Below are 26,214 nucleotides of genomic sequence, written 5' to 3'. Positions count from 1 at the left end.
CAGGCTGGACAAAAACCCCTGGGCTCAAGTGATCCTTTCATCTCAGCCTCCTGAATAGCTGTGACTAGAGGTGCATGACTCTGGTTACATCCTAACCGGAGCTCTTGAGTGACTATGTGTGCTATTTGTGAGCAATAACATTTTGAAGAAAAATTCTTTTTTGGAGCAGTAGGTCTCAACTGTGGGCTTAACATATTAAAATATTTAGAAAACCATGCTGTAAACAGATGTACTATCATTTAGGCTTCATTGTGCCATTGGCAGAGCAAAGGAGAGTAGATTTAGCGTAATTCTTAAGGGTCCTAGGATTTTGGGAATGGTAAATGAGTGCTAACTTCAACTTAAAGTCATCATCTGCATTAGCTTCTAACTTAGCCAGCCTGTCCTTTGAAGCTTTAAGGCAGACATAGACTTCTCCTCTCTAGCTATGAAAGTCTTAAGATGGTATCTTCTTTCAATAGAAGGCTTGTTTATCTCCATTGAAAGTCTGCTGTTTAGAGCAGCCACATTCATCAACGATCTGACCTAGATCATCTGGATGACCTACTTCTGCTTCTCCCTCACCACTTGCAGCTTCACTTTGCACTTTTAGGTTATGGGGATAGCTTCTTCCTTAAACTTCATGAACCAACCTCTTCTAGCTTTCAACTCTTCCGCAGCTTCCTCAGCTCTCTCAGCCTTTACAGGGTTGAAGAGAGTTAGGGCCTTGCTCTGGATTAGGCTTTAGCTTAAGGGAATGTTGTGGCTGGTTTGATCTTGCATCTGGACCACTAGAACTTTCTCCATATGAGCAATAAGGCTGTTTGGCTTTCTCATTATTCGTATGTTCATTGGAGTAGCACTTTTCATTCCTTCAGGAGCTTTTCCTTTGTCAGTTGTAAAACTTGCCTGTTTGGCACAAGAGGCCTGGCTTTCAACCTTTCTACATGTCTTTTTCATTACGCTTCATCATTTTTTTCTTTTTCTTTTCTTTTTTTGAGATGGAGTCTCACTCTGTCACCCAGGCTGGAGTGCAGTGGTGGGATCTCAGCTCACTGCAACCTCTGCCTCCCGGGTTCAAGCAATTCTCCTGCCTCAGTCTCCTGAGTAGCTGGGACTACAGTTGCATCCCACCATGCCTGGCTAATTTTTTGCATTTTTAGTAGAGATGGGGATTCACCATCTTAGCCAGGATGGTCTCGATCTCCTGACCTTGTGAATGGCCCACCTCGGCCTCCCAAAGTGCTGGGATTATAGGTGTGAGCCACTGCACCCAGCCAAGCTTAATCATTTCTAACTTTTGATTTAAAATGAGAGATGTGTGACTCTGCTTTTCAGTCGAACACTTAAAGTCTAATGTAGGGTTAGTAATTGGCCTCATTTCAATATTGTTGTGTCTCAGGGAATGAGGAGGCCTGAGAAGAGGGAGAGGTGGGGGAATGGCCAGTTGATGGAGCAATCAGACCACTCATTTTATCAGTTAAATTTTCTGTCTTTTATGGGTACAGTTTGTGGTGCCCCCAAATAATTAGAATAGTAACATGAAAGATCACTGACAGAGATCACCTTAGTGGATATGATAATAAGAAAGAGTTTGAAATATTGTGAGAATTATGAAAATGTGGCACAGAGACCACACTGAGCACACGCTGCTGGAAAAATGGTGCTGACAGGCTTGCCCGATGCACAGTTGCCACAAAATAATTGTACTTCAGACATTGCCTTTACAAAAATTCAATCAATATCAAAAACAGTCTTATTAAAGATCAATAAAATAAGGTATGGCTGCTGACATGGCCTTGTCCTAACGGAGACTGCCAATATTAACAAACCATGTGTAAACAAATTCACAGCACGTGGCGGGGTGCAGGGCTATGGAGTGAAGCCAGGGCATGCAGGGGCCTGGGAGGTGAGGGAGGATGCTGGGGCTGCTGTTGTAAATGACTCCCTGCTTCTAGACCACAGAGAGAGCACGCTGTGTTACATGACTGAGAAATAAGTACACAGATGAGAGGGGAGAGAGCAGGGCTGGCCCTCGCAGCTGGCCTTGTGTCCTGCTGAACAGCGACGCTTCCACGAACACCCAGACGAGAGCACTCATGACGTCACCAGATCAAGATGAAAACAAGACCACTCTGCCTACAGTTTTGTCTGCTCAGACCAGAGCAAGAACATTGAGACAAAAAAATGATCCCCCATTGCCTATCCTGGCTATGGTCAGTGATGGCTGCTTTTCTGCCAACAGTGGCTTTAGACTCACACAGTTCTTTTTGCCTTTTAGGTGAGAATTATTAAGATAGCCAAGCAGGGAATCACCCCCTCCTTGCTAACAGCATCCTGGATCCTCCGCCGAATCACCCAACTCAAGCCCAGGCACTGAGTCCTTTTTGATATTACTGAGACCTCCTTACGGTTACCTGTGGCTTACGGTGTCATGAAATGAGTCAACCTCAATTTTATTTGGCTGTAAGTGTGCTCCTGGTGGTCTTTAGCTAGAAAAAGTAATAAAAATCAAACGATTTGAGCAGAAACAAGAGTTTCATATCCTCTGTTTTTAGAAACTTGAAGAGAGCATCTCTGTATCTCGACATTGGAGGACTCAGGTAAACAAAAGACCTAGAAGAACCGTAAGGAGAACTCTGGAAATCAAAGCTTAGTTACTGTTTCAGTGAACAAGAGAGTTTTCTCACCCGAAGAAATCCAATTCCTCTGTGACTCGTTAGGTCCTCTGATGCACCATGCAGAATTTACTTAGTTTAGTGATTAGGTTTTGGAAATGGAATGGAAATGTCTAAGGTGCTGTCTTAGGTTGCTGGGGCTACCATAGCAAAGTAACAGAGGCTTCACTGACAGAAATGAATTTCTTTTGCCGTCCTGGAGGCTGGAAGTCCAAGATCAAGGTATTGGCAGGGCTGATCCCCCACAAGGCCTCTCTTGAGCTTGGCTTACAGACGCCGTCTTCTCTGTGTCCTCACGTGGTGGACCCTGTGTGTCTGTGTCCTCATCTCCTCTCTATAAGGACATCAATTTAATGGACCAGGGCCCACCTTTACTTACTTGCCTATTTAAAGACATCATCTCCAAATACAGCCATCTTCGAAGGTGCCAGGGGTTGAACCTTCGACATGTGAGTTTTGGGGGGGACACACTCAGCACATAACAGTGATTTTCCATTATTTATGAATTAAAGAAAAGAAATAGAAATGAAAACTGTCAAGTAAAATTAGCCAGCTGGACCAGTTCAGCTCAGCATCCATTCTGCCCCCAGAGCCATCACAGCCATCATGGCCGTGTTGGGATTTTTCATTTCCATTTAACTTCATACCCAGCTCTCAGCAGCAATTAATATTGTCAGTAACTAACAGTCTCCTCTGATATCAGTGATATGAGAAAAAAATGCTGGCTGAAGCCTTTCGGGCATCATTCGGGTGACATTTGAGTCATTCCCTTGGACCTCTCTCAATTAAGCTTCCTAGGTAATTGGATGAATCAGATCAATACAGAGCGGATATTTATTTCCACGTCAGCCTTCCTCTCCGCTGGCCATCACTCAGGTGTGTGACGCATCCCCCGCTGGACTAAATCCAGACCTGGAATGTCCCTCCTTGGCAGCCCATTCTTCGCACAGCAGCCTTCTAGGTCACCAGGATGGCGATGAACATTTCTGCAAGAAAAATGACACCTGGAAGTTAAGCTTCAGCCCGTCTGTGGCTGCCCATGAGGTCCCCTAGAAAGGAGGCATTTTCAAGCCCTGTTTTTCAAAGTATGTTATAAAAACCCCGGCCTGTGGAATAGCGCTCTCATCACTAGGAATGCAGCCCTTTCCCATGGGCTCACTCCCATTTGGGGGAGGCATGGGCAGAACCACGTGGCCAACTTCACACAACTGCTTCTCTCAGGCATCTCCACAGTGGTGGTACCCCAGTACCCGGGGTCTGCCCTTGAAAGGGCTCAGTCATACACCTTCTACCTTCCCAGATGGTCAAGGTCATTTGAGGGGATGTCAAATACAGTAAAAGGAACCAACCGTCCTGCCAGACCTGGGTTCCCATTGCAGGCCCATCAAGGTCAACTGCAGGACCTTGGCAGGCATCTCCACCTTGGGCAGCCTCTGTCATCTGAAAAGGGGGTGTTGCTGGAGCTGCATACCTCTTTTCTAGAGACACTGGGCACGTGCCACCTGCCTTTGCCTGTCGAGGCTGCTCTTACAGAATACCACAGAGTGGGGACTTAAAAACATTCATTTCTCACAGTTTTGGAGGCTGCAGAGTCTAAGATCAAGGTGCCGACAAATTTGGTGTCTGATGAGACCCTGGTTTGCAGATGGTGGCCTTCTTCCTACATCCTTACATGGCAGACAAAGAGCTCTCTTGTCTCTTCCTGTTTTTATAAGGGCACTAATCCCATCAAGGAGGCCCCACCCTGATGATCTGATCTACCTCCAGTCACCTCCCAACAGCTCCATCTGCAAATACCATCTCACTGGTGATTAGGGCTTCAGAGTATGAATTTTGGAGGATACATTTAGTCCATGGCACTGTCCCCAGAATGCACAGAGCCTTGGGACACCTGCATAAATGTTGATACCATCATCATTATCCCACGGATAGAGGAGAAGCCAAGGCCACCTAGTCTGCGCACTGCCACACAGGGTGGTGGGGACATGGGCCTTCTGGCCCTCATGGGTGAAGACAGGCTTATGGGCTATGGTGGGTGTGTCTGCTGGACTGGTTGGGCCCTCAATGCCCCCAGAGTCCCCGGAAGTACCTTTGTCAGGTCAGTTCCCTGATGTCCACACTCCCTGCTACCCCACAGAGTGGAGAGCTCGCAGGCTGCCTCAATAGTTGGTAGAAGGATTATAAAATTGTCTCCTGGGAGTCTAAAGCAGGCTTTATCTCTGGGTTGGATGAAACATGTGCCCATGAGAAAGCCATCACCCTATTTGCAATAAATCAGTAGAGGCATTAGCATAGCGACTCTGCTGCAAAAGTAGAAATGAACACGCGTTAGGAGAAAGACAGCCCAAAGGCACCCTCATTAACAAAACTGTCAGAGCACAGAGTAGCGGAAGACAGGCTCTCTTTGGCCATGTGCTGGCAGAACTATGAATTCGCTTTCAGGATGTAGAAGCCATTGTGCTGGGAGAGAGACAACGTTTTGAACGTGTGAGCTATTTCGTGCTAATCCTCTTCTAATTGTTTTTTTCTGGGTCTGATTTGATACATCTTCATTTCGACCTGTGTGAGTGCACTCAGGCTTCTGTAACACAACTCCACAGACAGAGGGGCTGAAACAACAAAGACTTACTACTTCAGGTTTCTTTTTTCCTTTTTTTTTGAGACGGATCTCGCTCTGTCATCCAGTCTGGAGTGCAATCGCACCACCTCAGCTCACTGCAACCTCTGCCTCCTGGGTTCAAGTGATTCTTCTGCCTCATTCTCCTGAGTTGCTGAGATTACAGGTACCCGCCACCATGCCCAGCTAATTTTTGTATTTTTGGTAGAGACAAGGTTTTACCATATTGGCCAGGCTGGTCTTGAACTCCTGACTTTGTGATCCGCCCACCTTGGCCTCCCAAAGTGCTGGGATTACAGGCATGAGCCACTGTGCCTGGCCCACTGGCCCTGAACTTCTAACCTGGATGAAGGAGGCAGGCAGGCCTGCAGCTTGGTAAGCACCTTCTCTCCTTTAGCCTCCCCGGGAAGGAGGAAGGGAAAGCTAAGTGGAGCCCTTGGCTGCGGCTTGGAGATGAGGTTGAGTTCTGCATGACTCAAGAGCACCGTGAGCAGAGGAGAAAGTGCAAGGCCCGGATGGGTGTGGGTGGCGCTGAGGGATGTGACTCTGAAGCTGGCATGGAACTAGATCATGAGAGGGCTGGAGCCTCGTGCAGAGGGGCCTGGACTTTCTCCTGTGGCCCTGCCCTGTGGAAACCCAGTTTTCTTTCTTTTTTGTTCTTTTTTTTGAGATGGAGTTTCGATCTTGTTACCCAGACTGGAGTGCAATGGCGCGATCTCGGCTCACCGCAACCTCCGCCTCCTGGGTTCAGGCAATTCTCCTGCCTCAGCCTCCTGAGTAGCTGGGATTACAGGCACACGCCACCATGCCCAGCTAAGTTTTTGTACTTTTAGTAGAGACGGGGTTTCACCATGTTGACCAGGATGGTCTCGATCTCTTGACCTCGTGATCCACCCGCCTCGGCCTCCCAAAGTGCTGGGATTACAGGCTTGAGCCACCGCGCCTGGCCGGAAACCCAGTTTTCTGAGAGCTGTTTCGTGGCTTTCCACACTCGGCTCACCTGGCACCCCCTCTACCGTCACTGGTGTCCTTGCTGAGAAACTCAGTCCTGGTGAGGCTGAGTGGAAGCTCTCCCCAGCCCACCGGATGTGACTCCCTGCCTACTTTCAGCATGAGGAGGCTCCAGGGGCACCAGGCAGGGGGCCCAGAGTATGGGCACAGTCAGCGTGGTTGACTGTGACAGTTCCTCCAACCCTGGTCCAGAGCCCTTTCCATGGTGCCTGTGGTGCTTCATGGAGGTGGGGAGCTTCTCTCCCCACCTGTCACAGACTGTGTCCCCCACACAGTCATATGCTGAAATCCTACCTCCAGTATCTTAGAATGGAACTGTTATTTGTTTATTTGAGACAAGGTCCTACTCTGTCATTCAGTGGCACAATCTTGGCTCACTGCACCTTTGACTTCCTGGGCTCAAGTGATCCTTCTACCTCAGCCTCCTGAGTAGCTGGACCATAGGTGTATGCTACCAAGTCTGGCTAATTTTTAAAATTTTATTTGTAAAGATGGGATCTCCCTATGTTGCCCAGGCTGGTCTAGAACTCCTGGCCTCCAGTGATCCTCCCACCTCAGCCTCCCAAAGTTCTGGGACTGCAGAACCACCATGCTCAGCCTGTATTTGGATAGGGTCTGTAAGAGGTAATTAAGGTAAAAATGAGGTCACTGGGGTGGGTCCTAATCCAATATGATTGGTGTCCTTACGAGAAGAGGCAGTCAGAACACAGACACACAGAGAGGCCACTGTGGGAGGACACGGGGAAGACAGCATGGGGGCCAAGGGGAAAGTCCCCCTTCACCCTCTGAGGTTTGCAGAAAACCAGCTGACAAAGGTAGGTTAGCAGGAGAAACAGCATACAGGTTTATTAATGGGCGTAGGGGCAGATCACAGAAAGCTTCCCCACTGTGCATGGAGTACAGATACTTATATACCCTTCTTAGGGAAAAGGGAGATGGAAAGGTGTGAATGATTTTAGGGGATAGCACATAATTTTTAGTGTGTGGGAAGTAGAAAAGTTCCTTTTTAAAGTTTCCTTTCTTGTTAAAGAATAAGTATGCTAATAACTTTGTTAGGTCCTATCCTATGCAGCTGTTAGACATGCCGTGCTTACAGGCACATAGTACACTCTATGTCCTTGTACGTAACCAAGATACCGGTGCTGGACGTGCTCACAGGCATGTCCCAGCTCTCCATTGCTTTTACCTGTTTAGAAAAGTTTTAAGCCGTTAGCCAGTTGGGTTTTAGTTTAGATTGTGAGGTGTGGCTCCAGCCAATGGAGATCAGACACAGCAGTAAGGACAACCCCAAATGCGTAAGGGATAAATTTGTGTGTTTTCCTTTGTTTTTGTACTCTTACAGCAAAATGGCTAGTGAGGGTACCCTTCCTACAGTCCAGGGAGTAAAAATTGTGTTGCTGAAAGATACTTTTTCTCAGTGCTGATTTTTCTTTGCAGCACCGAGCATGTATTTCCAGCACAGGGGAATTCAATGTGCGTGAAGAGCACACAGTGGTCCGGGACAGTCTATTGAACCTGCAGAGCAGACAAGGGTTTGTGACCAAAGTCTCTCTAAGCAGGTTAACAGATGTCAGTCTTTCTTCCTGGGATCTGAGCTCAGTTAAAGAAAACTCAAAACAGGGACCGGAGGTCATCATTGTCTTCTTTGATGAGTGTAGACATGAGGCAGGCGAGGGACCTTCAGAGGACAGCTTCATCTCGTGCTTTGGGAGGGACGGAGGATCGAGAGACAGGAGGGAGAGGGGGAAGGTCAGAGAGACCTAGACTTCTTTAGTCCCGCAGGAGGAAGTGCCACACTGTGGAGTACCGGTTCCTGGGCCCCACGATGACCACATGCAAGCCAGGGAGAGGCGCCTCAGGAGACACCAGCCCTGCTGACACCTTCTGGGACTTCCAGCCTCCAGAGCTGTGATAACTAACTTTGTGTTATGGGAGCTGTCTGTGGTACTTTGTGATGGCAGCCTACACAAACACACACAACAGCCCTTGAATCCAGGCTGGCCTGGGGCCTCACTGTGACCTGGAGAATGCGGTGGAAGTGACCCGGAGGACCTCTGTGCCTCGGCCTCAAGGCACAGACGTTACAGCTTCCGCTCCTGCCCTCCTGCTGCTCTGAGAGGCCTTGTGAATTCTCCCGGGCAGATCCCCCAGGGGATGAGGCCGTGTGGAGAGGGAAGCCCTACTGTCAGTCGGCACCAGCCTCTAGATAGGCAAGCCAGGTGGTCTTAGACGGCTGGGGCCACATGAGTGACCCTGGGCCACAGCAGCCTCACATGCTCACCCATAGATAGACTCATGAGCCAATTAAATGATGGTTGTCTTAAATCAATATATTTTGGTGGAGGTGGGGGTTTCTTACACAGCAATGGATAACTAGACAATAAATTTGGGCTGGAAACTAAATAGAATAAATTAAAATAAGATAAAAATGAATCCGGAGCCCATGCACCAGGCTAAAAGGATTTCCCTAAGTTCATCCATTTAGTAAATGCCATTTCAGTGCCTACCAAGGCCAGGCGCTGTTCTAGGCGCTTGGGATACATCGGTGAGCAAACAGCACTCTCTGCTTTCATAATAATCCTGACACACACAGTCAAAAGTGAGACGTGGTAAGTGAGATGGGAAAACATTTAAAATAGACTGGGTAAGAGGAAATGCAGGGGTGGAAGATGGCAGGCTGCAATTTGAAATAATGGCTGTCAGGGTAGGCCTTATTGGAATGTTATCACCTACTTATTTGAGGAGAGACTTGAAGGAGGTGAACATGGTAGCCATGTAGCTATTGGAGGGAGAGCATTCCAAGTAGAGGGAACAGCAGTGCAAAGGCCCCACCATAGTTTGCAAATTGAAATTTGGTCCTCAGTGTTGGAGGTGGGCTCTCATGGGAGGGGTATAGGTCATGGATGAATACATGGATGCCCTCCCTGGGGGGTGGGGCAGTGAGTAGATTCTTGCTCTGTTAGTTCCTGAGAGAAATGGTGGTTCAGAGAGCCTGGCCACCCCCGTCTCTCTTTCTTCCTGTCCTGCCATGCAGTCTCTGCACACACCAGCTCCCCCTTGCCTTCTGCCATGAGTGCTCTCACCAGAAGCAGATGCCGGCACCATCCTTCTGTACAGGCTGCAGAACTATAAGCCCAATAGGCCTCTTTTCTTTTTTTTTTTTGAGACAGTTTTGCTCTGGTTGCCCAGACTGGACTGCAGTGGCACGATCTCAGCTCACCACAACCTCTGCCTTCCAGGTTCAAGTGATTTTCCTGCCTCAGCCTCCCAAGTAGCTGGGATTACAGGCACATGTCACCAATCCCAGCTAACTTTTTGTATTTTTAGTAGAGACAGGGTTTCTCCACGTTCAGGATGGTCTCAAACTCTTGACCTCAGGTGATCCGCTCTCCTCAGCCTCCCAAAGTGCTGGGATTACCAGCATGAGCCACTGTGCCCAGCTGCTTCTTTTCTTAATATTAAGGTTGGTGCAAAATTAATTGCAGATTTTGCCATTGAAAGCAATGACAAAACTGCAGTTAATTTTGCACCAACCTAATAATTTACCCAGCCTCAGTATTCTTTTACAGCAACAGCAAATGGACTAAGACAGGCCCAGAGGTAGGAGCATGCGGAGGACGCGGTGGAGAACTGCAGAAGAGGCCTGGCCTAGCAGGCCCACTGTGAGAGCTTTTCTCAGAAGAAAGAGGTCTTTTAGGCAGGGCACGGTGGCTCACACCTGTAATCCCAGCACTTTGGGAGGCCGAGGCTTGTGGATCACCTGAGGTCAGGGGTTCGAGACCAGCCTGACCAACATGGAGAAATCCTTTCTCTACTAAAAATACAAAAATGGCCAGGCACGGTGGCTCACGCTTATACGAGGTCAAGAGATCGAGACCATCCTGGTCAACAAGGTGAAACCCTGTCTCTACTAAAAATACAAAAATTAGCTGGGCATGGTGGCGCATGCCTGTAATCCCAGCTACTCAGGAAGCTGAGGCAGGAGAATTGCCTGAACCCAGAAGGCGGAGGTTGCTGTGAGCCGAGATCCTGCCATTGCACTCCAGTCTGGGTAACAGGAGCGAAACTCCATCTCAAAAAAAAAAAAAAAAAAATATATATATATATACAAAAATTAGCTGGGCATGGTGTTGCTCGCCTATAATCCCAGCTACTAAGGAGGCTGAGGCAGGAGAATCACTTGCACCAGGGACACAGAGATTACTGTGAACTGACGTCTCACCACTGCACTCTAGACAGAGTCTCAGTCTGTCACAAAAAACAAAGAGATCTTTTATTAGAAACCAGTGGCCAGGCACGGTGGCTCACACCTGTAATCCCAGCACTCTGGGAGGCCAAGGCAGGTAGATCATAAGATCAGGAGTTCTAGACTAGCTTGGCCAAGATGGTGAAACCCCTTCTCTACTAAAAATGCAAAAATTAGCTGGGTGTGGTGGTGGGCACCTGTAATCCCAGCTACTTGGGAGGCCGAGGCAGGAGAATCACTTGAACCCGGGAGGTGGACGTTGCAGTGAGTTAACATGGCATCACTGAACTCCAGCCAGGGTGACAGAGCCAGACTCCATCTGAAAAAAAAAGAAACCAGTATTCCAGCCATCAGCACCTGGGGGAATCTTGAAGTCCAAAACCTACTTGTCACCAAAGTAGAAATATAAGCAGAATTTGCTCTCACATGTTCTTCACACTCCATGCCACCTGCCAGATGCGGTGCCAAACCACCCCTGGGGAACTGCTCGTTTCTGCCTTTTGTCCCAAGGCTGTTTCCTGAGGGACAGGGCAGTGACGGGCACCAAGCCTGGCTGCTGGGGGCAAACCTCAGCTCTGCCACTCACTAGCATTGACCTGGGGGCTGCTGCAGAGGCTGCAGTGAGGACACCCTGGGCAAGAAGCAAATCAGGTCCAGCTCACCACAGGAAAGCCAGCTACGCCATCCCCCTTCTTGAGCCATCTCTCTCCTGACAGCACAGCGTCTTCCAGCTGCCGCCCCTCTTCTTTGCCCACTTTCCAGCAAGACTCTGCAAAAGACCTGGTCCTCATGGTTTCTACCTTTTTGCCCCTTTTGTTTCTTGGACCCACCCCAACCAGACTTTCAACCCCCGCCCCCGCCCCCAAACCCGGAGACCACTGAAACGGCTCCTGTCAAGGTTGCCAGCATTCAGCTCCCTTCTTGACCTCTCTCCCGGGGGTTTCACAGGCACCCTAAACCAACACTTCCAAGCCAAATCACTGTTCTTCAAAATGGGTCTCCTAGCTCACTCATTTTAAAACTGAACGTCCTTACAGTAGCTTCCAGAGCCCGTGTGACCTATCCTTCTGCATTTTTCTGGCCTCAACTCCCACCCTTCTCCCCCTTGATCACGCTGAACCACACAGTCCTTCTGGCTGTTCCTCAAACAGGCCCAGCACAATCCCACCCCAAGGCCTTTGCACTTGCTGTTCCATCTGCCTGGAGGCTCTTGCTCAGATGCTTTGAGGTTCTCTCCACATTTCCTGTAAGCCTACGCTGACCCTCTCCAGGAAGAGCCCTCCGTCCCATCACCCATCTGAGCCCACTTAGTTCTCTGTGGCGTTGATCACCACCTGACACTGTAAACTGATGAGGTGTTGTCTGTCTTGTTCACTGCTGAATCCCTAGGACCCCACACAGTCCCTGGCACAAGCTCAATCGTGCTTGTTGAGTGAGTGAGTGAATACCATCGCTCCCTGTTTAAGAAACAGTTTTTTGTATCCTCATTGCTATACATATATATATTTATTTATTTTGAGACAGTATCTTGCTCTGTCACCCAAACTGGTGTGCGGTGGTACAATCTTGGCTCACTGCAGCCTCTGCCTTTTGGGATCAGGCCATCCTCCCACCTCAGCCTCCTGAGTAGTTGGGACAAGGGGGAGCTGGTATGTGCAGAGACCACGTGGCAGGACAGGAGAGGGAGTTTAGATCAATTTCAAAACAAAAACTGAAAAGAGGTTTGTAATTTTTGTGCTATGCTTATCCAGTGGATAGGAGTGCTCCATGGGCAAAAGTCACCCCAAATATTAATAGTTTACTTCTTTATGACACACAGAAAATGCCTCTCTTCAGAAGGTACTTTGTTGGCAGCTAACTAGAGGAATGCCACCTCTCAGGGTGGCCGTCACTCATGTGCGTCCTGGCACGGATGCAAAGCCATGCTGCTTAGTGCAAGGGCCATAGGGTGGAATGACGTGCTCAGTACCTTTCTGGGACAAGGTGACACTGTCATTGATGGTCTGTGGCAGGAAAGAAGCTATTTTTCTTTTAAGCATAAGCCTTTAGTAGTAACTTAATTAGGCCATGCTGTAAAACCATCACTAATAACTGTCAGAAGTTCCCCCTGCGTCACCAGGGAATGACAAAGCTTGGCAAACAGTGTCTTCCTTGGAGCCCAGGCATTCACCTCCCACCTCTTTTTGAAATGGTCCTCACGGGTCCTCAAAGACCCCCTGTCTCTTAGCTTGAGTCCCTCCTTCCTCTTGGTGAGACTTTGTGAGGGTTTTACGTGTACATAAATGTGCACATGTAATACATGGACAGACATACACATTCATACATACATGTATATGTAAAACAACTTTTTTTTTTTTTTTTTTGGAGACAAGGTTTCCCTCTGTTACCCAGGCTGGAGTGCAATGGCCTGATCATGGCTTACTGCAGCCTCAATCTCTCAGGCTTAGGTGATCCTCCCACCTCAGCCTCCCAAGTGGCACAGACCACGGGTGCACCACTACTTCTGGCTAAGTTCTGTACTTTTTGTAGACACAGGGTCTCACTATGTTGCCTAGGCTTGTCTCAAACTCCTGGGTTTGGCAATCTTCCTGCCTCGACCTCCGAAAGTGCTAGGATTACAGGTGTGAGCCACCATGCCCCATCGAAACATTTTAAGAAAAGAAAAAATTCCCTTGTTTTCAATTTTGTAAATTGACACACCTCCAGTGCTTGCCCACAAGTTAATCTTTTTTTTTTTAACATAGTAGTAACTACCTGATATTCTAGTTCTTTTATGTTTTCCAAGTTTGTATAATTTTTTAGTTACTATTTTAATGACGACTAAAATTACATTTTGATGCATCGAGGCCAAAATTGGGTGCCAGTAGGTTGAATTATGGGAGACATGGGGGGAGTGGTTGAGGGAAGAGCAAGGGGGAGGAGGGAGAGGAAGTAAAGAAGAAGGGCGAGTCAAGTCACTGAGGGCAGAGGGTAGAGATCAGAAGGCCAGTGGGATCCTGGTCCCTGCTCCTCCACTTTTCCTGGGATTCTGGAAGCTATCCACTGTCTTTCCAACATGCTTTATTTTCTTTCTTTTTTTTTCCTACAGAGTCTTCCTTTGTGGCCCAGGCTGGCGTGCAGTAGTACCATCTCGGCTCACTGCAATCTCCGCCTCCCAGGTTCAAGCAATTCCCCTGCTTCCACCTCCCGAGTAGCTGGGATTACAGGCACCCGCCACCAGGCCTGGCTAAATTTTGTAGTTTTAGTAGAGACAGGATTTCACCATGTTGGCCTAGCTGGTCTCAAATACCTGGCCTCAGCTGATCTGCCTGCCTTGGCCTCCCGAGGTGCTGAGATTCTAGGCGTGAGCCACTGCGCCCAGCTGTTTTCTTTCTTCTTTTTTTTTTTTTCCTGAGATAGAGTCTTGCTCTGTACCCAGGCTGGAGTGCAGTGATGTGATCTCTGCTCACTGCAACCTCCACCTCCTGGGTTCAAGTGATTCTCCTGCTTCAGCCTACTGAGTAGCTGGGATTTCAGGCCCCTGCCACTATGCCCAGCTAATTTTTGTGTTTTTAGTAGAGACAGGGTTTCACTATGTTGGTCAGGCGGGTCTTGTAATAAGCCACCCTGGGCTAGCATCACTGACTCCATCTTTGCTGTAAACTCCAACCTGGCTTCCCCCTCCTCACTACAGCCCCTTTGGGTGCATGGCTGGGTCATGCTGCACTTAGAAGCATTGAAGTGTACTGTTTTTAACACTTGTAACCATTGTACTGTGTCTTGCTTGGCATACCTCCTCCCTGCTATTGTAAGGAAAATGTTTCCCCTTGATCATTGTGTAAAAGGAGCCTGATCACCCCCATTTTTCTTTGATCATTGAATTGTATGGAAACCACCTGTGCCTGCAGCCCCTTCCTCTAACCTGCTTTTCTGCTTCTGTAAAATTCTGCTTCAGCTAGGTACTCCCCTCCCCTACCTAAATCAAGGTATAAAAGATAATCAAGCCCCTTCCTCGAGCTGAGAGAATTTTGAGTGTTTGCCATCTCTTGGTCGCCGGCTTATTAATAAAGGACTCTTAACTGGAACTTAGTTTGTGGCACATTCCTTTTTAACTCACTCAGATATAACATTTGGAGTACCCAGAAATAATTACTAATTCTTATTTGTATTTTTTGCCACCAGGTGCAGAGCCAGCTTGTTCCAGGCTCCCCCAGGGGAGGAGGTAGACTCTAGGGGAGGTGCCCCCTGAGACGTTCCAGGGCCCCATAGGCCACTCCTTGCCAGAGGAGAGTGGATCGACTCCCGGTGCGCTTCACCAAATTATTCTTGAGAGTCTCTGGTCCTGTTCCACGGAGAAGGGAAGTCAGGCCTGACCTGGTTATTTCTGGAAGTTACGGGGCTCGCCCAGTTACTGGGACACTGGAATTGACTACAGCGATTCCTGTGACCTGGGGCTCTGGGTGCCCCAGAGTCTCTGGACCTGGTTCTGGTGTTTGAACTCTGGGTGTCCAGGGTTCCTGATTCTGTGCTGTCTTTGAACTCTGTGGGTCTAGGGTTCCTGGTTCTGTCTGTTTTTGGACTCTGGGTGTCCGGGGTCCCTGGTTCTGTCCTACTGTCTGATTTGGAGGGGTCTAGCCCTGACGAGGCCATCCCTCTGGACTCTGTCGCTACTCCAGGATGCTGGAGGACAGAGTCCCTGGTTTCTGTCCAATTTGAAATATTTACAAAGGAGGTAAAAAGTTCTTCAGGGTTTAAACTGTTTACAAAGTGCAAAAAGACTGTAATAAGCTCTGAGTGCATGTGTGCGTGCATGTGTGAGTGTGTGGGGACCTTAGAGGCTTGCGTCTAAGAATCCAGTTTGTGGCTCCACAGTGAAAGCTACAGAGTCTGAGTGGGCCCCACCCTATGGTTCCTTCAGGGCTGTTGGGGTGGTGAGGGTGATGGTGTGAGGCCCTTTCCAGGCAGGGGTGAGTCCTTCTTTCTGGAACTTTTTGACATATACCAGGTCACCAGGTTGGAAGGGGTGGCAGGGCCCAGCGAGATCAGGAACCAGATTAGGGTGTACTCCCCAAACAAGTGGCTGGATGATGCCCTGCAGCTGTTGGAGAGACTGCAAGTACTCGTAAGAGATTTCCCTGGAATATTGTTGCCAAATGGGCATTCTTTAACCTGGGTAGTATAGGAGGTGCCCTTCCATACACAATTTCAAAAGGAGAGAACCCGGCTTTATCAGGAGTGCACCTTACTCTAAGGAGGGCTAAAGGCAGGAGTTTTGTCCAACCCTCTCTGGTTTCCAAGATCAATTTTGTAAGAGTACTTTTTAAGGTCCGATTCATGGGCGTTCTGGAAGGTTCCCCAACTGTCAGCAGCAGGCCCCCGCCCAGGGACTACCTTCACTTTCTTGCTTTGCTGTCTCAGGAATCTGCTCCCAGAGTGTCCCAAGGGCCCTGTCTGAAATCACACCTGCCCTGACCACCTGCCCCCTGGATTGTCTCCTTGTCACTGCTCTTCATGGTAATAAACAATTCCTATGGCACATATTCATGTTGTTGTCTGTCCCTTCCAGTCCAAAAATTCATGAAAGTAGAAACTTTTTGTTTTATTCACTGTTCTTTCCCCTAAACAGAGACTCCCATAGGGTTGGCGCCCCACTCACTGATTCAACAAAGATTTACTGAGTCTGCCTACTATGAAGAGTAACTACATGAAATAGTGCAGTAGCCAGGTGTGGAGGCTCATGCCTGGAATCCCAGCACTACAGGGGGCCAAGGCATGAGAATCTCTTGAGACCAGGAATGTGAGTGTGAGAGCGGCCTGGGCAACATAGCAAGACCATGTCTGTACAAAAAATTTAAAAAGCCATGCATGTTGGCTTGCACCTGTAATCCCAGAGTATTGGAAGGCTGAGGCTAAGGCAGGAGGAGCCCTTGAGATCAAGAGTTCGAGGCCAGCCTGGGCAACACAGTTGTACCAAGAAAAAAAATTAGCTGGGCGTGGCGGCATGTGCCTGTGGTTACAGCTACTTGGGAAGCCAAGGTAGAATTGCTGGAGCCTGGGAGGTCAAGGCTGCATTGAGCCATGATCATACCACTGAACTTGAGCCTGGGTGACAGAATGAGATTCTGTCTCAAAATAATAATAATAATGGCCAGGTGTGGTGGCTCACACCTGTAATCCCAACACTTTAGGAGGCTGAGGCAGGTGGATCACTTAAGGCCAGGAGTTCAAGACCAGCCTGGCCAACATGGTGAAACCCTGTCTCTACTAAAAATAGAAAAAATTAGCTGGGTATGCTCTTACATACCTGTAATCCCAGCTGCTTGGGGGGCTGAGGAGGAGAACCGCTGGAACCTGGGAGGCAGAGATTGCAGCGAGCTGAGATTGCGCCATCGTACTCTAGCCTGGGTGACAGAGTGAGACTCTGTCTTAAAAAAAAAAGGTAATAATAATAATAATGTGATAGAAGGTGCTGTGATACGGAAAATTCAGAGTAAGGCAAGAGTGGATAGGGGTGGGTTGGCCTGGGAAGGCCTCATGTAAAGGGAATAGTCTGGCAAACACTTGACGAAGGTGAGGGAGTAGCTGTGCACCTGTCAGGGAAGGCACATTCCAGGCAGATGGGTAAGCCACTGCAAAGGTCCTGCGGCAGAAGCATGTTTATGGAGCAGCAAGGAGTTGAGAATGTCTGGAGTGGAGGATGCTGGGGTGGGGATGGGGGGAATAGTATTAGGAGAGGTCAAACATGAAATGAGGTGGCAGTGGAGATTTTCTACATCAATAAAATGCACCCATTTTAAGTGATGGGTTTTGACCAATGTGTAAATCCATATAGCCATTGCCTTGATCAAGAAATAGAACATTTTCATTACCCCCAAAAGCTCCCCTGTCTCCCTGTAATCAATCCCCCCCATCTCCAATCCCAGGTGCCAGTTAATTGATTTTGTCCATCTATGTACTGATTTACAACAATGGAATCTATAGTATACATCCTTTTTATTTTTTTTGAGATGGAATTTCACTCTTGTCTCCTAGGCTGGAGTGCAGTGGTGTGATCTCAGCTCACTGCAACCTCTGCCTCCCAGGTTTGAGCAATTCTCCTGCCTCGGCCTCCCGAGTAGCTGGTATTACAGGCACCTGCTAATTTAGCCCTGCTAATTTTGTATTTTTAGTAGAGGCAGGGGGTTTCACCATGTTGTCTAGGGTGGTCTTGAACTCCTGACTTCGGGAGATCCACCCACCTCAGCCTCCCAATGTGCTGGGATTAAAGGTGTGAGACACTGCACCTGGCCCTTCATGGAGTTTTGATACATGCACACATTGAGGAATGGCTGAATCAAGCTAATTCACATGTCTATCACTTCACATTCTCAGCATTTTTTTGTGTTGAGAACACAAAATCGATTTTTAGAAATCTTCAACTATACACTGTTATTAACTAGAGTCATGGTGAAGTACAATAGATCTCTTACTCCTCCTGCCTCAATTTTTTTTTCTGTGTGGTTGTGTCTTGTCTAAGAAATATTTGCCTAACCTGAGGTTGTGAAGGTGTTCATGTTTTTTTCCCCTAGTAGTTCTATTATTTCGTTGTAACCACTTTTTTTTTGAGGCAGGGTCTTGCTCTGTCACCCAGGCTGGAATGCAGCGGTGCAATCTTGGCTCACACAACCTCAACTTCCGAGGCTCAAGTGATACAGGCATGCACCCATACCTGGTTAATTTTTGTATTTTTGGTAGAGATAGTGTTTCTCTATGTTGCCCAGGCTGGTCTTGAACTCCTAAGCTCAAGCGATCCTCCCGTCTCAGCCTCCCAAAGTGGTGAAATCACAGGCATGAGCCACCGTGCCTAGCCTATCTTCATAACTTTTATGTGTAGGTCCACAGAAAGTTTTGAGTGAAGAACTGCTGTGATCTGACTTATGCAGATGCTTCTGGCATCACTCTGCTGTGGTGAGCCTGTGCAGGCCTGAAGGCAGACTTAAGTACGCCTGTCAGGAGATCTTTCCACCCATCCAGGCTTGGAGCAGCCAGGGCAGAATACTGTTAGGAGTAGAGGCCACATTCTGGAGATATTTCTCAGTGAGCTTTCTGGGGTAAGTCCTTCAACCCTCCTTGCTGAATAATATTCAACTTTATGAAGTTATTTCCTTTCTCAGAAGACTCCAGTGCTTGTGGCTTCCCACGAAGCCATGTGTAGGTACAGAATTGTCTTGAGCCTTGAGCGATGTTTGCTACGTATTCTAATGTTTCCCTATTTTAAAGGAAATAGCTGGTTTTAAGTTTTAATCCACAGATTGTCATTTTTCAGGGATGGCAGCCCTGAACACAACATAGCATCTCATCTACACACTCATGAAAGATTAAAAAATGGAAACCAACGTATTTCATGTCATACTCTGCGTCACTTCTGCTTGGACTCGTAAATCCACATCTCTCTGCTTTGGTCACTTCAACTCGTATCCAATCCTTTCTTTAATTCATTATTTATTGCTGTAAGTTACTTCTTTTTGCCAGATTTATAAACTCACTGTTCTTTATATAATACCTACTTTGGACACTAGGCAACAAGACAGTTAATTTATTGTCTATGACTTGTTACCTTGAAAAATTACATCAATGCTAAGTGATTGCCTTTTAGCCTCCATAGCCAATGAATTTATTTAATTTTTTTGGAGAGGATGATGTGAGGTCATAGGATGATATATATAATCAGTGAGCAGAATGAGAAGGAGCAAGTTGAGAGTTCTCTACAAAAGAAGCCAAGAAGGAAGTCTATCTCGCAGCCATCATGTATAAGCTGGTCTCCTGCTGTTTGCTCTTCATAGGACTCTTAAACCCTCTCTTATCTCTTCCTCTCCTTGACTCCAGGGAAGTATCCCTTCAGCTCTCAGGTAAGATTTTTTTCCCCTTTGTGTTATTGAAAGAGCCTTCACCGGTCTTAAATTCAACGTTAGAGATAAGAATGGGATTCCTGCTCAAAGGGGTTTTGGGTCTTGTTCTATCAGTACTTCCAGCTTTGAAAAGAATATTAGAGGATCCTCACCACACGTTTTAGATGTAGAAATGCATACAGTTATTTTTTCTCTCTCCCTCTCTATAATGTAAAAGGAGGAGAGGGAGAATATTTTGTTTCAGGTTGCCTCTGTAGTTCAGACTCTTGCTTTGGGTAATATAATTTTTTCCAATTTTAAAAATTGCATGCAATTTAAAACATTATTACTTTTAGTTTTTACTTTAAATAAACTGAAGCACTGGTTGTTCTAATTATAGATTTATAATGGATTTATTTGTTTTACCTTATATTATGTTAAAAAAATCATCTGATGTGTGTTCCATGAAACAAAAATGTTCATTAAATTTTTGTTTTAAATGACAAACTAGGGAGCTAGGAGTTCATAGGTTTCCAAGTATGTTGATCGTTTCCTTTTAAGTTAATTCAGTTTAAGTCTAAGTTAAGTTAAAAAATATATCAGTCAAGTAGGACTCATCTTGCCATTATCTTTCCATTTAGTTAAGAAATGAAAAGGCTAATGCTGGGGTATTAGGCTCCATCGAAATCTGAACTGGATTTAATCTTGTCTTAAATCTTGAGTCCTTCTAGACTTTTTTTAAATAAAGAAAGAAACAAAACAAAACAAAACAAAAACGCTCCTCTAAGCCATGGAGTTTCTAAATTTCTAGCCTCTAAAAGTTCATCCCAAGCAGCTTTCTGATGATTACCGGCACGGTCATAAAGCACTGTCAATCAACTTCCCAAGTCACTGAGATGATTGCTGGCGGTCCTCTAATGGTCAAACACAGGCATTCAATTACTGAATGGCTGCTGCTTACAAAGAAACAGTGCACATCTCAAGATGAAATAAGAAATGAAAATATTCAGATATTACTGTCATCTTCAAAAATCTACACGTAATTTAAGAAACGTAGGTGAAATGAGTGTAGCATCTCACTCAGATTCCACCAAGTGGCAGCTTAGCTCAGAATTTGTTCTCATTTATTTCTCTAGAAATGAGCGTTCATGACATCAGCACTTACAGATGATCAAGTTTTATAGATTTCATTAACATTCTTCAGACGTGCTATGAATGTGCTCAGCTGCCTTTATGATGAGCTCTTCCCCATCCTCCAATCCAGGTTGCAGTGATTTGTAAGCCTGCGGAGTGGCGATGCTGCACGCGGCCTTCCACCCCGACTCCCACAGCCTTGAATTGCAGCACAGTGGCAGGGCTGCACTTACCACACCGCACACACACTTTAACACACCCCGGAGTGCCCGTTCCACACATCTTATGCGCACTTACCATACATTCTATACTCCATCTGGTCGGCCACTTTTCACAAAGGAAATGCCACAATCGAGTTCCTTACAGATTATTTTGAAGCTGATTCTAATAACTGTATTGAAATATTGAGGTTCAGTAAGAAAGAGGTGATGTCATCCTACTGGCTTTATAGGAAGAAAATAAACAATCTTTATGTCTTCTCTCACTCCAATTTCCCCACTCTAATATCTAAAAGCAGAAGGGCAGTAAGCAGCAGTAGATAAGTAGAAATGAGGGAGAGTCCGACTTTTTGAACCAAAACGGTTTTGAGAGAGCCTATGGCTCAGCCCTGAGCTCGTGTTCAAGGCAGTGGCGGGGCTTGGCGCTTCACGCAGGCGTCCGATCCACGCCTCCCGGCTTCCCGTTGTGCCGGCTGGCACGCGGGATGGCAGCATTTCCACTTCTCTTTTAGAATATACTAATGACACATCACGAACTTAGTGTCGTAAGTTTTTCTGGTGTTCATCTCCCTATCTCTGGTTCTCTCCAAAGATAACAAGGAACAGAAATAGCTAATTGAAGGATGAACCAAATTGCAAGTATCTGTTTTCACTCTGTAGCACCTGATGAAGATGTGCCATTATCTCTGGAGGAACTAGGAAGAGCTTCCCTTCTGCAGATATTGCCAGAGGTGCTGGGTGTGGAAAGAGGGGATGTTCTCAGGAAAGCAGGTAAAAATCTTCTCGTGTTTATAGCATGTCTGATTTAATTGCTACTGAACTTACCATCTGTCCTTGTCTAGAAGAGGCAAAGCCCTATCTTGGAATGTAAAGAGGAGTTATATAGCCGGGGTGGTGGCTCACGCCTGTAATCCCTGCACTTTGGAAGGCTGAGGCAGGCGAATAACAAGGTTAGGAGTTCAAGACCAGCCCAGCTAACATGGTGAAACCCTGTCTCTACTAAAAATATAAAACATTAGCTGGGCGTGGTGGTGTGCACCTGTAACCCCAGCTACTTGGGAGGTCAAGGCAGGAGAATCACTTGAACCCGGGAGGCAGAGGTTGCACTGAGCCAAGATCACGCCACTGCACTCCAGCCTGGGTGACAGAGTGAGACACCATCTCAAAAACAAAAAACAAAAAACCCAGCTATATAAAATAAGTAGTTAACAACACGCTACCCTCTGGTCTCTGCAACCAGCTTTTCTGCAGCAGCTCCTTGCATGTGCCACGACCTTTGGCATCTCAGCATTTTGTCTTTCTGTGTGGACTTTTATTTTTGGGAGGGTAGTAATTATTCCAGTTTCCAGTGAATGCAATTTAAAATCCTGGTTTCCCACTTACTGAAACATTAAACAAAGTAATCTTTCTGTGGTCCAGTTTCTTAATCTGTAATCAGACACGGTAAGTTTCCACCTCAGAAGATAACTTGTGAAGAGTCAATAAGTCAAGACAAGTAAAATGTCGAGTCACACAGAAAATAATCAATAAACTGTCAGCGTATTCCCCCACGGCCACATTCCTCCAAGCATTGACACAAGTGCTCAGGAAGTTCTGGAAACAAAATTGAGCCTTTTGCTGAGCACGGTGGCTCACACCTGTAATCCCAGCACTTTGGGAGGCCGAGGTCGGCAGACCACTTGAGGTCAGGAGTTAAGGACCAGCCTGCCCAACATGGCGAAACCTCGTCTCTACTGAAAATACAAAAATTAGCCATGCGTGGTGGCAGGTGCCTGTAATTCCAGCTACTAGGGAGGCTGAGGCAGAAGAATTGCTTGAATCCAGGAGGCAGAGGTTGCAGTGAGCCAAGATCTCACCACTGCACTCCAGCCTGGGTGACAGAGCGAGACTGTCTTAAAAAAAAAAAAAAAAAAAAAAAAAATTGGGCTGAACGCGGTGGCTCACGCCTGTAATCCCAGCACTTTGGGAGGCTGAGGCAGATGGATCACGAGGTTGGGAGATTAAGACCATCTTGGTCAACACAGTGAAACCCCGTCTCTACCGAAAATGCAAAAAATTAGCTGGGCATGGTGGTACGTGCCTGTAGTCCCAGTTACTCAGGAGGCTGAGGCAGGAGAATTGCCTGAACCCAGGAGGCGGAGGTTGCGGTGAGCTGAGTTCGTGACATTGCACTCCAGCCTGGGTAACAAGAGTGAAACTCCGTCTCAAAAAAAAAAAAAAAAAAAAAAAAATTGAGCCTTTTAATAGGCATTGTTTAATAGACAGGAGTTCATTTGTTATGTCTTTGATGAGCTACTGGACTGCTAAGTTACTGAGGAAAATGCAGTGACTTTTGTGAGTGCCTGTCTGCATTCAAGAAAATCTGGCTGCAGTGTGCACAGAGACTAGAAGCCAGTCATAATTTAGTAATGTTATACATGCACGTGTGTATACATTAAAACAAACATACCGGAGAAACAACGGATCTGATGAATTGGTTTCAAACTGTTTTTCAGACTCAAGAACCAACATTTTTAACCCAGGAGGAAATTTGGGAAAGGTGAGTGACTCTATTTATCAGTGAGGTTTAGAAGGTGAACGTTCTGTACTAATTTTACAGGACTCTGAATTCATGAATGAGGAGTGTTCTTGGTGGAAACCACACCTTAAAATAATTGGCCAGCATTATTTCAAAGCATTAATTTTTCCAAATTTTGATTGATATGCGATCTGAATGCAACAAGAACTTACCAGTGCCTGTTTTGGGTAGATCAAACTGGTTGTGAAAGAATGAAAAAAATAGACGAGGTTCCTGCTGGCCAGCCTGGCATTCACCTGTGCTCTCATCTGCCATCTAACACGCGGCCCCGCCAGCAGCACCAGGAGCGCCTGGAAGCCAGTGAGGAATGCAGAATTTCAGGGCCACCTAGCGCCACAGAAGCAAAGTCTGCATCTTAACAAGATCCCCAGCTGATGCCCATACACATGAAAGCATGGAGAGCAATGCAATAACATCTCATGGAAGAAGGCCATGCCCCAGACATTGACATGAACAATGTGCAGGAGGCTGGGTGCAGTGGCTCAGGCTTGTCATCCCAGCACTTTGGGAGGCTGAGGCAGGCAGATCACTTGAGGCCAGGAGTTCAAGACCAGTCTGGGCAACATAGTGAAACCCTGTCTCTAGAAAAAAAATACAAAACTTAGCCGGGCATGGTGGCATCCAACTGTAATCCCAGCTACTCAGGAGGCTGAGGCAGGAGAATCACTTGAACCCGGGAGGTGGAGGTTGCAGTGAGCTGAGATGGCGCCACTGCCCTCCAACGCAGGCAACAGAGTGAGACTCCATCTCAAAAGAATACAATACAACACAACACAGTACAATACAAACAATACAATATTTTACACAGAAGATAATAAATGCACAGAACATGTTACTGACTTTTTTTTAATTTTTGAGACAGGGTCTTACTCTGTCATCCAGGCTGGAGTGCAGTGGTGTGATCTCAGCTCACTGCAACATCCACCTCCCAGGTTCAAGCAATTCTCATGCCTCAGCCTCCTGAGTAGCTGGGACTACAGGAGCCCACCACCACACCCAGCCAATTTTTGTAGAGATGGACTTTTACCAAGTTGCCCAGGCTGGTCTTGAACTCCTGAGCTCAAGTGACCTTCCCGTCTCGGCCTCCTAAAGTGCTAGAATTACAGGTGTGAGCAGCCCGCCCAGCCACTGACATGATTTAAATAGAAACTAGTCAATGAGTGTTTAGGAAAATTCATGACCATCACTTGTCTGAACAGACTGGAGGCACACTCGTTAGAGGCGGGGAGGTGGGCACAGGAGAGTGTCCCACTGGGCCCGGGACACTCGTTACAATTACAGTCCAGGGAAAAATGCAAATACTTTTAAGAAGTCCGCTGTCTTGACTAAAGATTCTTTTTTTGTGTGCAGAACTCTTCATTTCGTTGGTAACTTATCTGTTTTGTTTTTTTTTTTTTTGGATTGTTTTCGTTTCAGGCTTCCTCTGGACAAGATCTTAACATTTTACTGAGTCATCTTTTGGCCAGAACCAGGAAACCATACAAGAAACGTGAGACTCCTGATTGCTTCTGGAAATACTGTGTCTGAAGTGAAATCAGCATCTATTAGTCAGCTCAGAAACACCCACCTTAGAACATGAAAGATAAAACAATGCTTGATTTGAAAACAGTGTGGAGAAAAACCAGGCAAACTATCCCGTTCATTTTCACCTGGAAAATAAATCCTCTATGTTTTGCACATACCGGAGTGGTTATTTTCCCTATAAACATGTCCGGAAAATTTAAAATTATTCCTTTCTTCCATTTATCCTAGAAAATTCTTTGAAAATGCAGAAGCGAAGCTAATAAATGAACAGAAGCAAACACGAAGAAAAAATCATGAAAGTTAAACTTGTTAAATGACAAATCATTTAAATAAACTACGTATCTTAGCTATGATGTCCTCTCAACCCTTAAAAAAGAGAACATACTGCTTAAAAAATAAAGCATGGCCAGGCACAGTAGCTCATGCCTGTAATCCTAGCCCTTTGGGAGGCTGAGGTGGGTTGATCACTTGAGCTCAAGGGTTTGAGACCATCCTGGGCAACATGATGAAACCCTACTCATTTTAGTGATATCAGGTGATGATGCAGAGACGGGCTCTCCCGTCAGGTTTCTGGATTGATTCCTACTCCCACTGCATACCAGCTGTGTCTTTGACCCAGTTATTTAACTCCCCTTGCCTCAGTTTACTTCTCTGTGAAATGAGGACAATAACCATGCTTATTTCACAGGGTAGCTATGAGGATTAAATCACGTCAAGCACTTAGACTAGCACCTGTCAGAGTAGTACACATGTAAAGTATACTTCACTATTTTTCTTCCTGCTCTTCTTGTCACGGTTTTTGTTACAGAAAAAAAAGGTGCAAATGGTCTGAAAGGTGAAACTTTAAAAAGCTCTGTTGGCTTCAGGATCTTGTTCTATATTTTAATTTCTAGGTTTTGTTGCCACGAGTTATACAGTCAGATCTTGTACACAGGTTCACCCTACAAAATCTATTAAGAGAAATTTTGATAACCAAATTTTAAATCTGACATTAAAATAAGTATTAAAAATATGTACATATATTCAGGACCCAATACATTCTTCAGAGTGCTGAAATGGGGACTAATCCATTTATGTTGGAGATTGGATTTTGTGTGTGTGTCTGTGTGTGTGTGTGTGAAAAATCAGACCTTGGCGATAACTTTGAGCAGTAGGATATAAATAACTCCCACAAGCTTACCATTCCAATAATGGAACATTCGGTATAAATGGGTTAAATAAGCCAATACATTCCCAAGTGCCTGCATCTTCGTCCTCCATACAGTAGGCGCTCACACTGGCCAATGCGAACACAGAATGTGGCTGAAAAAGCAAGGTTAACCAATGTGAGGGCTCCAGCAGACCACAAGAAACAGCTCTAAATGATACAGAACACACACTCAA

General features: G+C 46.4%; 2 protein-coding genes across 16 annotated transcripts in view; one reads left to right on the top strand and one right to left on the bottom strand.

Moving 5' to 3' along the window:
• Positions 1–1,450: 1,450 nt before the first annotated feature.
• Positions 1,451–26,214, bottom strand: part of PER3 (period circadian regulator 3) — a 94,774-nt gene continuing 70,010 nt past the window's right edge. For 9 of the 15 annotated variants that reach the window (XR_004727381.3, XR_013519763.1, XR_013519764.1 and 6 more), the window contains 3 exons: positions 26,012–26,133; positions 23,460–23,597; positions 1,451–3,643 (listed from right to left, as the gene is read on the bottom strand). Coding sequence is in view for 6 of the 15 variants with exons in the window: in XM_054236889.2 (XP_054092864.2) it covers positions 23,552–23,597; positions 26,012–26,133 (168 nt within the window). In the remaining 9 variants the exon portion in view is untranslated. Of the gene's footprint in view, positions 3,644–20,474; positions 23,598–26,011; positions 26,134–26,214 lie in introns of those variants that run through there. The other 6 variants (XM_054236889.2, XM_078330276.1, XM_009000351.6 and 3 more) reach the window with 2 other exon arrangements.
• Positions 19,241–24,986, top strand: UTS2 (urotensin 2). Its single transcript, XM_035252955.3, has 4 exons — positions 19,241–19,398; positions 21,390–21,500; positions 23,225–23,268; positions 24,724–24,986. Exons 1-4 carry the CDS (start codon positions 19,296–19,298, stop codon positions 24,832–24,834), a joined length of 369 nt encoding a protein of 122 aa, XP_035108846.3. The 5' UTR covers positions 19,241–19,295; the 3' UTR covers positions 24,835–24,986.

Source organism: Callithrix jacchus, chromosome 7 (genome assembly GCF_049354715.1).
Source record: "Callithrix jacchus isolate 240 chromosome 7, calJac240_pri, whole genome shotgun sequence".
Taxonomy (NCBI): Eukaryota; Metazoa; Chordata; class Mammalia; order Primates; family Cebidae; genus Callithrix; species Callithrix jacchus.
Note: the sequence above shows the minus strand (reverse complement) of the source record. Positions and strands in the feature narration are given on the sequence as shown.

Coding starts and splice junctions, on each gene's coding strand:
- UTS2 (XM_035252955.3), top strand. CDS start 19,296: ATGTATAAGCTGGTCTCCTGCTGTTTGCTCTTCATAGGACTCTTAAAC. Junction 19,399..21,389: donor AGTATCCCTTCAGCTCTCAG/GTAAGATTTTTT, acceptor TTCACTCTGTAG/CACCTGATGAAGATGTGCCA. Junction 21,501..23,224: donor GGATGTTCTCAGGAAAGCAG/GTAAAAATCTTC, acceptor ACTGTTTTTCAG/ACTCAAGAACCAACATTTTT.